General features: G+C 45.9%; 1 protein-coding gene across 1 annotated transcript in view; it reads right to left on the bottom strand.

The window, feature by feature from the left end:
- The window catches only part of VWA3A (von Willebrand factor A domain containing 3A), a 167,385-nt gene that overhangs the window by 32,276 nt on the left and 122,149 nt on the right, over positions 1 to 12,960 (bottom strand). Inside the window, 2 exon segments of the mRNA XM_078860424.1 lie at positions 7,478 to 7,630; positions 8,611 to 8,708. Of these exon segments, the coding sequence (XP_078716550.1) occupies positions 7,478 to 7,630; positions 8,611 to 8,708 (251 nt within the window).

Raw genomic sequence — 12,960 nt, 5'->3', positions numbered from 1 at the left:
GAGGTCACAGATGGCATGGCATAGAGGTCACAGGTCTGCTCGTGTTCCTGCCCCCTTGGCATCAGCGTAGTTCTTGCTGATGGGCAACGTGACCACGTATGACGCTTCCACATGGCCTCGCTGCTAAACACTGGAACTCATTAGCCTCGTGTTCTTTTTCTCCCCTATGTTGACAGTGAAATATATTTAATCTGATGTCAATTGTTTACTCTGTTCACATCTGCATTGCTGAAATTTAAACTTTTTTTTAAGTGTTGCCTTATTCCGCAAAGAATGATAAAAGGAAATTTAACACGCTAGATAAACCTGGCTAATCTAGCTAATGTAACTGCTAATAAAAACACATTTGTATAGTTGTGCCAGTGGAAAAAACTAAATGCAAACGTTTCTAAGAATTAAAATGAGTTTAATGAATTGTGACAATACATTTCAGCACTTGCATTAAATCCAAAATTCACAAACGAACGGCAAAGCAATTCGCCACGACATGGAACAATGGTGCCGTGGGCTTTCTGCCCCTGCGCCAAAAAGGGTGGTTGACGTTATGCCTGTTCAGCGCGCGGCTGGAAAAGGCAGGGAATAGAAACCGGCTTACGAGCGCGCTGCTACTCCGTTTGACGCCTGCACAGCAAAGGGACCCCGGTGGAAACCCATGGAAAGGGTGGAGCCAGGGGCGACCAATTCACGTGGGGCGGAATAGGGAGCTCTCGTTTGCCGCGTCGGGGTTCAGAATCAGAATTTTATACTGCAGGAGGAATCCGATGAGCTATGAAGCTCTTTTTTCACAAATGATCAGTAAGGAGCACGGGGGTCAAAACATTACAACAACAAACAACACAAACACATGATAGTAGTGCAAAATTGAGAAAAAGGTAAGCAAGTCACTGTAGATAAATAAATAGAAATAAAGTTTGTACAGGTGGTATCCATCGATGTACGAATGTTCAGTTTTTACGAAATGTCGCTTGAATAACAATTGACAAATTATGAACATTTTTCGATGAACGAAATCGAATTTCTGCATTGACGACGTTTGACTAAGGCCACGCGCCGTGAGATTATCAAACTAACCAAAGAACGAGATTTGGAATAGGTGGACAAAGCCTTTGCCGTTGCAGCACCAACGTTTTGGAGCAAGCTTGTTTGCTCCCTGAACATCGTAAATCTTCAAAAAATATTCTGAAGCATACGATTAGTGCTGGATATGCACATTTGCAAATGTGATTTGTAAATGTTATTCTTAACAAGGTGTCAAATGTAAAATGTATTGTATAATCAAACTTGATTTGAAGCTTTCGTGACTGCAGGAATTACTCTTTGGTTCTTTCGGTAAAGTCACGTAGAAAGAAAATAAATTAAATAATAGTATACGACGTTTCGATTGCAACACAAGCAACCATCATCAGGTAAGAATGAATGTGAAAAAACAAACATAGTAAACTTAGAAACACAATGCAACACAACGCAGAGAGCCGGCCAACACAACAGCCAACACCACACCTGGCTGACCACGCTCCTCCAAAGAATGACAAACAGAAAGACAGCGCCACTGTGTCAAGGCCTTAAATAGAGAGGGGGGAGGGGTTGGGGCAGAGAGAGAGGAGGGGGGATTGGGGCAGAGGACAATGAGAGAGTTACGTGGAATTCCGGACCATAGTGGCCAGAGGAGAGACAATGGACTATAAACAAACCACCACGGCAATATTTAGAGCAAGAAAAGTTTGAGAAAGCAAATTTAGTAAAATTAGAAAGTGTAATGCAATGCAACACAGAGAGAGATGGTTAACACACAATTAACGCATAGCCTGGTTGATACGTTCTTCCAAAGATTGCTAAATTAGAAGTTAAGTGTGAAACAGACAAGCAAGGAAAAATATAGAGAGAGAAATAGGAAGTTTGCCAACAAATTGTGTAAAATTATGATCCGGAATTACACGCAACTCTCATTGTCCTCTGTCCCCCCCCCCCCCTCTTTCTCTGTCCCAACCCCTACCCCCTCTCTCTATTTAAGGCATCGACACAGTGGCGCTGTCTTTCTGTTTGTCAATCAAGCAGAAGTTTACTATGTTTGTTTTTTCTCATTCATTCTTACCTGATGATGGTTGCTTGTGTTGCAATCGAAACTTCGTATTCTATTATTATTTGATTTTATTTTCTACATGACTTTACCGAAAGAACCAAAGAGTTTAATGTATAATTTTATTGAGGGACTGTGTGTTGTACTTGGTGTGATCTGGGACTGTATTTGCTGTTTTACTGCCTTTCCCAGGCTTCGGAATTTATGTAGTAATACAATTTTTACTTACATGCGTTATTTTTTTATTTAAAGGGCACCACGGTTGTGGTGTTATCGTCCTTGCCTGGTATGCAAGAGGTCGAGGGTTTGACCCTGATGCCTGCTGTATATTTGGAGTTTGCGTGTCCCTCTCCCTGTGATTGCGTGGATTTTTTTCTCCGCGTCCTCCGGTTTTCCCTCCGCATTTAGAACCAACACGCATTTGGTGTATTTGGCTGCTATAAATTTCCACGTGATAAGCCACTTCGTTGAGCTATCATTTGTGGCTAGGTCTCTTACGAAAGATAAGCTAATAGCTCAGTAGGCCTTGCCTGGTCAAATAAAAAAATTGTTTTAGTTTTAACCACCACTGGGCCGACCGGCAGGGCGATGTGTGAGAGGCAGTTCGTGAAGACATGAACGTGGACATTCATACATTCCGTTTCAATATTCAATCACTTGAAAACTTGTGCATTTTCTGGTAATAAATAAATAACAAGCCGGTGCGAGCCAGAGTGGAGATGCAAACCCCGGTGCTGCCAGACTGCCAAATAAACAACATAGGGGATCCATCATTACCCTTAGTGGATTGGTACTCGCGTGCCAGATCGTACAACCCTATGTTATTGTCAAGAACGTCTCTGTGGTGATGAACCACCCGTGCCAGTAGCAATGTATCTCAATGCTACTGTAAGCCATTTGAAAGTTGGCCTTCTAACTTTTTTTTGCAGCTCAAATTGCAACTTATACTGCAAAGAAAACCAAAAATTCTACTTGCCAAAATAACGGAAAAAGAGGGCACATAATTACTCATTCCAGATATGACTGCATTTTAAGGCCGGACCCAACGGGCGAACGGGGTGCGATCACAAACGAGGCCACGCTTAAAAAGGGAGCGCTCCATGGAAGCGTAACGGATTTACGATACTGGCAGTGGTGCAGTCACGGGGGTGGGAGTCGTGAGAGACATCGAGATCTGGCGGTACGCAGAAAGTCGGCAGCGCCAACGCAAGATTCACGAGCGACAGAAGCCTAAAAGTGTTACAGGCTTTTATTGCTCATTTGACAACTCTTCCGTTGGCAATAAAGACTCAATTGAGAATATGATTTTCCCTGCATGTCTTATCTGTATTACTGTGTTTTTCCCAGTGTACTGTCGTTGTTCGTGAAGGCGCATTTATATGTTTGTAAAAATGTTACTATTTTTATTCGAGATTTTAATTTAGTGTTTCGTGGGAAACGGTGTATTTTACCACTGGCACTTTTTAAGACTAAATATTGCACTTTTTTATTCCTTACTTAGCTCAAAGCCTTTAAAATAAAAAATATATATTAGAAATTATATTTCTTACCTTTTTCAATCATTGTATTATTCATTTATCTTCCTCTGCTAATTCTGTCATGGAAACGGTGTGTGTTTTTATTGGTGAAACCCGACTTAGGAGCTCACAGGGTACTTCAAAATAAACTAAAACTGTCTGTAAACGAAAGGGGACAAATTGTGTTCGAGAGCACGTATGAAGACCCGGATTGTACATGCGGGGGTGGTATGGGCCTTCATCTCCTCGTTTGTCAATGTTAATACCACCACAATTGCTATTCATTTTAAGCTGAGCCTACCTAGAGGTGCCCCTGACCAGACCAGGTACCAATTTGGTGTAACCCTTATTATCCACTCAATCTCTCTGCTGCCTCTCATTTACATGGAATGACGAAGGGCTGTTGCCTGAAACGCCGCTTATCGTGGGTGTGATCCCGATCCTGATGCCTGCTGTATATTTGGAGCTTGCGTGTGGTATCTCTCTCTCTCCCCATGGTCACGTGGATTTTTCTCCGGGCCCTCCGGTTTTTCCCTCCACATTTACAATAAACGTCACGCATTTAGCGTATTTGGCTGCTGCTATAAATTTCCACACGGTGATGATAAGCCCACTTCATTGAAGCTATCATTTGTGATCGCCAGGTCGCTTCTGAAAAAGAGCTACATATTTTTCGATTTAAAGCTTTCGTGACTGCAGGGATTCATCTTCTTGGTTCTTTCGGTAAAGTCACGTAGAAGGGAAGTAATAAAATAATAAAAATAAAACATAATAAAACAATTCTCACGACGTTTCGGCCACAACGCAAGCAGCCATCCTCAGGCGAAGAATGAAACACCCCAAGCTTGGAGCGTATATTTAAGCTGGGTTAGAGGGGGGGAGGTGGGAAGAAGAGCGCCTAACAAAATAATTTGCATATCAAGAGGAATTCAGCATATGGAAAATGCGTAGGAGGTGGGCGGGGGGGGTTCCAAATCAATACTATGCCCGTGCATTATGCAGGATTAGCAGCATCAAAGGGGGGGGGGGGGAAGGGGGGGAGCATTAACAAAGGAAAGGAATGTTAATAGTATGTAGCTGTAGTTACTAAACAACCACGTAAAAAACTACAGTATAAACTGCATGACAAACTAAAGTATAAACTACATAGCATCATCAGTAAACTTACTATACTCTACAATAAGCTGAGTTACTAACAGTAAGTAATACATGAAAATTCTACGTTGTAAAAAATTATATAATATGCTTCCATCTAAACTTTATTCTCTTACATCACACGCGTCTATACCGTACTATATACTTCCATAGGCAAAACCAACATTAAATTACATACTGTATTGCTATAAACCACCCTATACCTTATACATTTTTAATATAACACTATGTATTATTCTACCCACCCTAATGTGTATCAAAATGGTTTATTACGTCCTTCCAGTGATTGCTAAGCCAGAATCCATCTTCTCGGTTAAAATTGTCTCTGTGTTTGTAAATGTGGATCGCCTCATGTACGAATCTCTCATGATAGCCAGATGGCTTGCAGAGAACCTCTGTCTTGGAGAAGTCAATGTCATGTGAGCCCACTGAGTTGTAACAGTGATCTGCCACGGCTGAGGTGTTTGTCCTACAGTGTTTCAGGTCAGCTTTATGTTCACGGATGCGGTCCGAGACATGTCGTTTGGTTTCCCCAATGTAACTGCTACCACAGAGGCAACTTAGTTTGTAGACACCAGGGTACTGTATGTCTGGAACCACATCTTTTACAGACGGTACCAGATCACGGATTTTATGTACTGTGTTGAATCGGACCTGGATCTTGTGTTTAATCAGGATTTTGGAGATCTTTTTTGTGACCCCAGCAATGTAGGGTAAGGTGATGGTCTTGAAAGGCTCCTCAACAGGATCCTTCTTGGTGGTTGGAGTGATGGCTTTGCGGATTGTGTAGTCGGAGTAACCATTAGCCTTAAGAGCTTGGCGTACGTGTTTGAGTTCACTGGAAATGTGTTCATGGTCGGTGATGCATTGGGCTCTATGATATAGAGTCTTGATGAGGGAATTCTTCTGGGATGGATGGTGGTGGGAATCCGGTTTTAGATAAGCATCCGTGTGGGTGGCTTTCCTGTAGACAGAGTGGCTCATTGAACCATCAGGTCTCCTTTTGATTAGGACATCCAAAAAGGGTAGCTTGCCATCATTTTCGACTTCCATGGTGAATCTGATGGCTGGGTGTATGGAATTGATATGGTCGAGAAATTGGTCTAGAGCAGGCCGGCCATGTGGCCAGATGACAAAAGTGTCGTCTACGTACCTCTTCCATAAGGTCGGGCGTAGAGTGGCATTCTGGATGGCGTCCGTCTCAAATTTCTCCATGAAGATGTTGGCTACAACCGGAGATAAGGGGGAGCCCATTGGGGTGCCCTCAATTTGCTTGTAGAAGGTTCCATTCCAGGTGAAGTATGTATTGGTTAAGCAGTGTCTCACCAGGGGGGGTACCCCAGCATTCAGTCCTTGATGAACCAAGTCTTCAATGATTGCGATGGTGTCAGGCACAGGCACCTTGGTGAACAAGGAAACCACATCAAAACTGACAAGCAGGTCGTCTGGGGACAGGGCAATCCCCTTGATTGTTGATACCAGGTCAGTAGAGTTTAGTACTGCAGAGGTGGTTTTTCCCGTGAAAGGCCGTAGGATTTCGGACAAAAAACGAGCCAGTTTGTAAGTCGGGGAGTTGATAGTAGAGACAATGGGACGAAGAGGTGTATCTTCTTTATGTATCTTTGGCAAGCCGTACAATCTTGGTGGCCTGGCTGCAGAAGGTTTCAACGAGAACTGTTTGGTCTGATCAATTAATGCGGTTGAAGCAGAAATGATGTTGTTGGTTTTGGAGACGAGGCTGTTGGTGGGGTCTCTTTTTATTTTTGTATAGCTGCCATCGGTGAGTAGTTCTTGAATTTTGTTGTTGTATTCTATTTTGTCCATGATGACAGTGGCATTGCCTTTGTCGGCTGAGAGGATGACAATGTCATCCCTCTTTTTTAATTGAGCTAATTCAAAACGCTCATCTTTGCTGATGTTGCTAGCTGGCATCTTAGCGTTTTTGAGGGTTACAGAGATTTCCGATCTTGCTACGTCTGCAGCGATGTGACTCAAGCCCTTGAGAGCTACATCTACTCGAGCAATTATATCATTAACTGGTATGTGTCTAGGTGTGACTGCAAAGTTTAGTCCTTTAGCTAAAACGGATTTCAAACCTTCAGAAATAGGACTGTTACTGCGATTAATTACGACTTTGTTAACATCTAGCTTTTCAATGTGTGGGTCCGGTTTCTTGTTTGAGAGGCGGTTGAATTTGGAAATCAAGTTGTCCTTACATTTAGTCGACATAGCGGCAGCTGAAGAGGCAGTCATTTTTTCCACATGTTCCCAATCCGATGTGGACATTGTTGCACTCAAGGATAAGTGTGATTTGTAGAGTGTCTTGTCTAACTGATCTAGTTCGGTGCGCGTAAGTCTGATTTTCTCTGAGATAAGAGCTAAGCTAGTTCTAGACAGAATTCGTTTCGCATTAGAAGAAGTTACAGCAGCAGATGTTAGTGTAAATGCGTTCGGTATTACCTTAGAGTCGCGGCATCTCTTCAGAAAGGTGAGAGACTCGATTAGCTGAGCCTTCTTGTCCCGGAGCTTGTTGAAGGATCTCAAAGTTATGTGGAAACCCTCCCCGTAGAGGCGGTTAAATTTCGATTTAAAGCTTTCGTGACTGCATAGCTCAGTGGGCCTTTTTTCAGGCCCATAGTAGTTGATTGTTTGGTGAAGCCCATAGAGGAATTGTTGTCCCTCTCTCTGTAGGGGAGGGCAACGGAGGGAGCCGTTCACAGGTTCTTACATTGATGCGCACGCTGGGGAAGATGCTGCAGTACTTGGCGGAGATGCTCTTGCGAAGGGAGCGCACGACGGTCTGGCGATGGTTGCAGTCCGGTCCCAACATGAGCCTCTCCACATCCAGACGTAGCTTCTTCAAACCAAACCTCTTGAGCCACTGAATGGGGGTTACGGTAGGGGGGGGGGGTATACGGCGTAGATTAGAGCGAGGACAGATAGCAAAAGGGGTGAGAGATAACAGGGTGTGTGAGTGCAGAATGTGATTGGAAGCGTCAATGATATTGACAAAAAATGCTTTATCTCAAACGCCACAGGAGTGCACAGTGTAACAAAGCACCTACTGTATTCCAAATGTATACACGCGCATGTAGATATGCTATTCGTGTCTCCAGATTGTAATGTGTACATATGACTTAAAGAAATATACATTTGTGGTTATATTTTTCAGGTTGTTGCTCATTTGTGAATTACATTCTTTGATACAATCTTTTTTTGAAGTTAGCAGAATCAGAATGTGTTTATTGTGGAGGAATCCAATGGGGTATAAAGCTCGTTAACGCAAATGTCCGGTAGCATTTCACTTGTAGAAAAAAGGGGAGGGGTGGTGGGAGCTGAAGGGGAGGGGTGGTGGGGGTGAAGGGGAGGGGTTGGGGGTGGGAAGGGGAGGGGTATGGGGGGGTGAAGGGCAGGGGTGGGGGGTAAAGGGGAGGGGTGGGGGGTGAAGAGGAGGGGTGGGGGGGTGAAGAGGAGGGGTGGGGGGGTGAAGGGGAGGGGTAGGGGGGGGGTGAAGGGGAGGGGTATGGCGGGTGAAGGAGAGGGGTGGGGGTGAAGGGGAGGGGTGGGGGTGGATAAATGTCCGAATGAACGATTCGGGCATTGATTATTATCAGTTGGGCATTGATTATAAACATTGATTATAATTCAATGCCCAACTGAAAGAGAAGCCATGAAGGGATTCGGGGTTTGGTGATTAGCTTCTTCCCTGCCCGTTAATTTTGCACACTCAAATGTTCTAGAGCGGCTATTTTTTGACAATGTATCGACCCATACCTGCAACGATGGGAGGGCGTGCTGACAACGATTTTGTTTAAATGTTCTGCAGCTCTTGGAGCATGGGGGCGGGTCCACTGCTCTCACCTGGCTGGAGGAGAGAGCGTTCTCCCCTGGCGGGAGAGTGACGTCCGGGACGGCCTTCCTGACACTGCGGTTCTGCGCGTAGCTCTTGTACACAACGCCTGCTCCCGGCACCGCCACGCGTGGACACAATCACACTCACAATCACACACACAGTCACAACGACAACAACCGCCATTCGCCACTAAGTGGCAGTGATGTCACCATGGCGCTTGTGCCAAGCTATGTGCACGTTGAGGCCACGTGAAGTGTTGAACGCCCGCTGGCAGGAGGTCACGGGGCAGACCCAGGTACCATGGGTCGAATGACTGGGATGACTGGCCGATGCACTACCCAGGGGTCGGCAACCTGCGGCTCCGGAGCCGCATGCGGCTCTTTTGAACCTTGACCGCGGCTCCGGGGCGGATGCTAGCGAGGGGAGGAGGCGCACTGTGACACCTGCTCTGGCGTTGCCGCTGCTGACAGGTCGCCGCTCCGCTCCACACTGCCCGCCCGGTGACAGGCAATAACGTTGCCGTTGCTTTGTCACATGTTTGGAAGAAGTAAAAACCTTCCTGGGCAGCAAAGAGCTCACCTTTGCTGAGCTGGAACAGCCAGAGTGGCTGGAAAAATTACATTTTATGGTAGACATGACAGCACATCTAAACACGCTAAATACAACCCTTCAGGGGAAAGGAGGCACAGCCCTGCACATGCTGGAGGAGGTTTTGGCATTCGAGCGCAAGTTGACAGTGTTTGTCAAAGATTTACAGAGAGGTACACTGTCTCACTTTCCCTCTTTGAGAGAGTTCAAACAAAGTCATGATACGATAAATTTGGAATATTTCAAGTCTGCAATCACCACAATGCAAAGTTCGTTTGGGAAACGATTCTGTGAGTTCAGAGAGGAAAAAACGACATTATCCTTCCCTGTCACTCCCCTGGCGATCGATCCATCCCTATTGAATATGACTGCATTTGCAGGTGTAAGTCAACCTGATCTTGAGATGGAACTGGCCGATATAGCCGACAAAGATATATGGGTGTCCAAGTTCAAATGCTTGACCGCTACTCTTGAGGATGTTGCCCGTCAGAAGGCCATTCTGGCTCAGAATCATAAATGGAGTGATATTGAAAACCTTCCCAAACAGGACAAACTTGTATTCGAAACATGGAATGCCATCCCCAACACTTATATAAACATGAAAAAGTATGCATTTGGAGTCCTGTCGATCTTCGGCTCCACATATGTATGTGAGCAGGTCTTCTCCAACATGAACTATATTAAAAACAAACATCGATCACGCCTCACAGATGACAGCTTGCAAGCCTGTGTGAAAATGAAGGTGACGTCTTGCAGCCCTGATGTGCAGACACTGTGCACTGAGGTTCAGGAGCAAAAATCCCATTAACCAGGTAATTTAGCTATTAATTTGCAAAAATATATTTTACATTGTTAAGTGAAAAAGTCCTTTTTTTATTCAGATTGACAGCTGATCCTGTATATAGCAATAAGGTAAGAAACAATATATGCAGTGTTATATTTGTTTTAATAGTTGCAATGGTTTTGCGGCTCCCAGTTTATTTTTTCCTTCGGAAACGGGTCCAAGTGGCTCTTTATGTCTTAAAGGTTGCAGACCCCTGGCACTACCTGTGCCCCCTACTGTGCCAACTTTTTGTGTTTTAGCCAACCGGCGCTCCACTCGTTGTTGTGAGCATTACTTCTGTGCTCTCTGTTATTGTTGGAGGGCGACTGCCTCCAACTGCCCAGTAGCGTCCTTCACGAGCCTCCTCCAGAGGCCGATCTTGACATCCCTGGTCGCAGTCATCGCCAAGTCCACTAGCTCCACATCCTCCTGTACCACATCACTCCATCTCTTCTCTAGCTCGTGCCGCGCCCGTTTAGCCCCCTCTATCCGGCTGAACAAAAGCTGTTTAGGCATGCGGTGGCTGGGCATGCGGGCTACATGACCCAGCCAATGCAGCCTTGACTGCCGGAGGAGTTCACCAATGGGACTTTCAAGGATTTGTGAGCTTCTCACATAATCCAGCCTTGTTAAACCCAGGATGGATCATAGGCAGGCCAGCCTAAATGTTGCTAACCGGCAAAGATGTTCCATTAGGGGGGTCCACGTTTCGCAAGCATAGATAAGGGAGGGAGGGCATGACTGTGGCTGAGAAGACCTGAAGCTTCGTGTGGAGCGACAGACCAGGTAGCTTCAACACAGCGTTACGCAACTGATGAAAAGATAATGCCGCTCGACTGATCCGGAGCGAGACCTCTGCTGTCAAACTGGAGCCGGTCATGAGCACACTGCCTAGATATGGGAAACGTTCCACTCTCTCCACAACTGCCCCCTCACCAATTGGGAGATGTGAGGTTGGAGTGCCTGATGGTACAAAATACCCAGGCAGGTGCTTAGTTTTGGTGGGGTTGATAGTAAGACCCTAGCTGTTGTATCTATGCCCCTATTTCCAAAAATTAATATTAAGAATAATTAGGGCAAATTTTTTTAAATTAAATAATGAAAACAACCCGCTAACCCTCGCATGCCACACCAAAAAAAAACGTGGAAGGCCATTAAACGGCAAGACTTCGGAGCACAGAGAGATCAGAGATATCCAGATGGACAAAAGGTCGATGGCCTAACCTTCCCAAGACGTCTGGAGATGCACGGATAACGTGCAGAGCAGAGAAAAACAACTGTTGCAACTCGCGTTTTCTTTAACGTTTTCCTTAACGAAAAGTAGAAACTTAAAAAGAATCAACCAACGGTATAAGACTGCAGCCTACAATAGGGGCTTTTTATTAGTAATTCCCTTATTTTACTCGTATTCACCGCATATATATTATTTTGTATTGTATGTTTCTATCTACATGACCTTACTAAAAACTAAAGAATACGAATTCCAGCAGTCAAGAAAGCTTAAGTGGAAACTTAGTTACACTTAACATCAGGACATTAAAATATAACTCGAGTAAAACAGTGCAATCCCTGAATACAGATAGACAACAAACGTCAACATCTCCTCGGCCACCTTTGTCTTCCCACGATTCGGCACGAAAACAGGCCCACAATAAATCCGTGGAGGGAACCTCTCTGGTCGCGAGGAGGGGTCGGGGGGACGTCTGTTTTTCTGTTGTTGTTTCTCTCGCAAGAGATGCGAAGAGGGGAGGGGTTCACGTTTTTGAGTTTTAAACACAAATGCACAGAAGTCTGTGTGCAGTCTGGTTCGAGTCGCGCTCAGTCTTGCAACTCGGCTTGCGGCGCAGCGTTGCGAGGGAGGCTGAGTTGGGGCACGTCGTGCCTCGAGGAGAGATGGGACGACGAGGGGTCGTTAAGGCAGAAGTCTGAGTTCAGCCTGGGTCGAGGCTGGGTTTCAGCCGTGCTCCGGCTGGCAGAGCGTCGTGAGGGAGCAAACACCGATACCGATGGCCGGTGTTGTTTCTCGCAGAACGAAGTGGCGAGGTGTGGTTAAGTGCGAGTGAAGCTTGCGAAATTCCAGCTATCATTCTCGTGAGAGAACCTGAACCAACGAAACCCCTGAAGTGAGAGCGGGAGAAGCATCAGCGAGTACCCGCGTGAAGCTGGTAGCTGCACGCCAAGGGAGAAAGAGTGTCAGCACTGACGACCTGCGGATGAGCTGCGAGCGCTATTGGGCACCGCCGAAGGCGAGCATCGTGCCGACTCAACAATCATCCAGCAGTGGAGAAGTCTGGAGCTGCCACCAAGAGAGAGAGAGAGCGCCATCAAGCGCCAAGCAACCAAGTTTCCTCAAGGAGCGTCGTGCCGACGCCACTAATCTAGCAGTAGAGAGAGAGAGCGCACGAGCAGCACACCCGGGCATCACCGAGCGTCGTGCCAACTCGTCATCCAGCGGTGGAGGAGCTGCGCGCTATCCGACAACGGAATCATCGCCCACCACGATGGCGAACATCGTGCCAACGCCGCTCAATCTAGCAGCGGAGAGAGAGTGCACGAGCAGCACCAAGCCCCAGGCGCCATCAAGCGCCAAGCAACCAAGTTTCTTCAAGAAACATCGTGCCAACGCCGCTCAATCTAGCAGTGGAGAGAGAAAGCAGGACGGGCTCGCTGCGGCCACGCCCAAGCGAGAGGGAACCTCTCTGGCTGTTGGTGGTATAACCCCTACCCCACCCCTCGCAAGCTAATGACACAACTCCCGGCTATAAAAAATAATAATTAATTTTACAAGGAGACAATGCACACACAACACGCACACGAATAAGACTTTCAAAAAGTTATCTTTGTGTTTCGAAAAGGGTTGCAATTTCAAGTTGGTACGTTCAATATCAACTGATCGTGCAAAGCAGTTGCTGCCGTCGGGTTACATAAATAGAAATGTTTTAGTAAT

The sequence above is a fragment of the Lampetra fluviatilis genome, chromosome 1, assembly GCF_964198595.1.
Source record: "Lampetra fluviatilis chromosome 1, kcLamFluv1.1, whole genome shotgun sequence".
Lineage (NCBI taxonomy): Eukaryota > Metazoa > Chordata > Hyperoartia > Petromyzontiformes > Petromyzontidae > Lampetra > Lampetra fluviatilis.
This window is presented reverse-complemented; position numbering and strand designations above follow the sequence as displayed.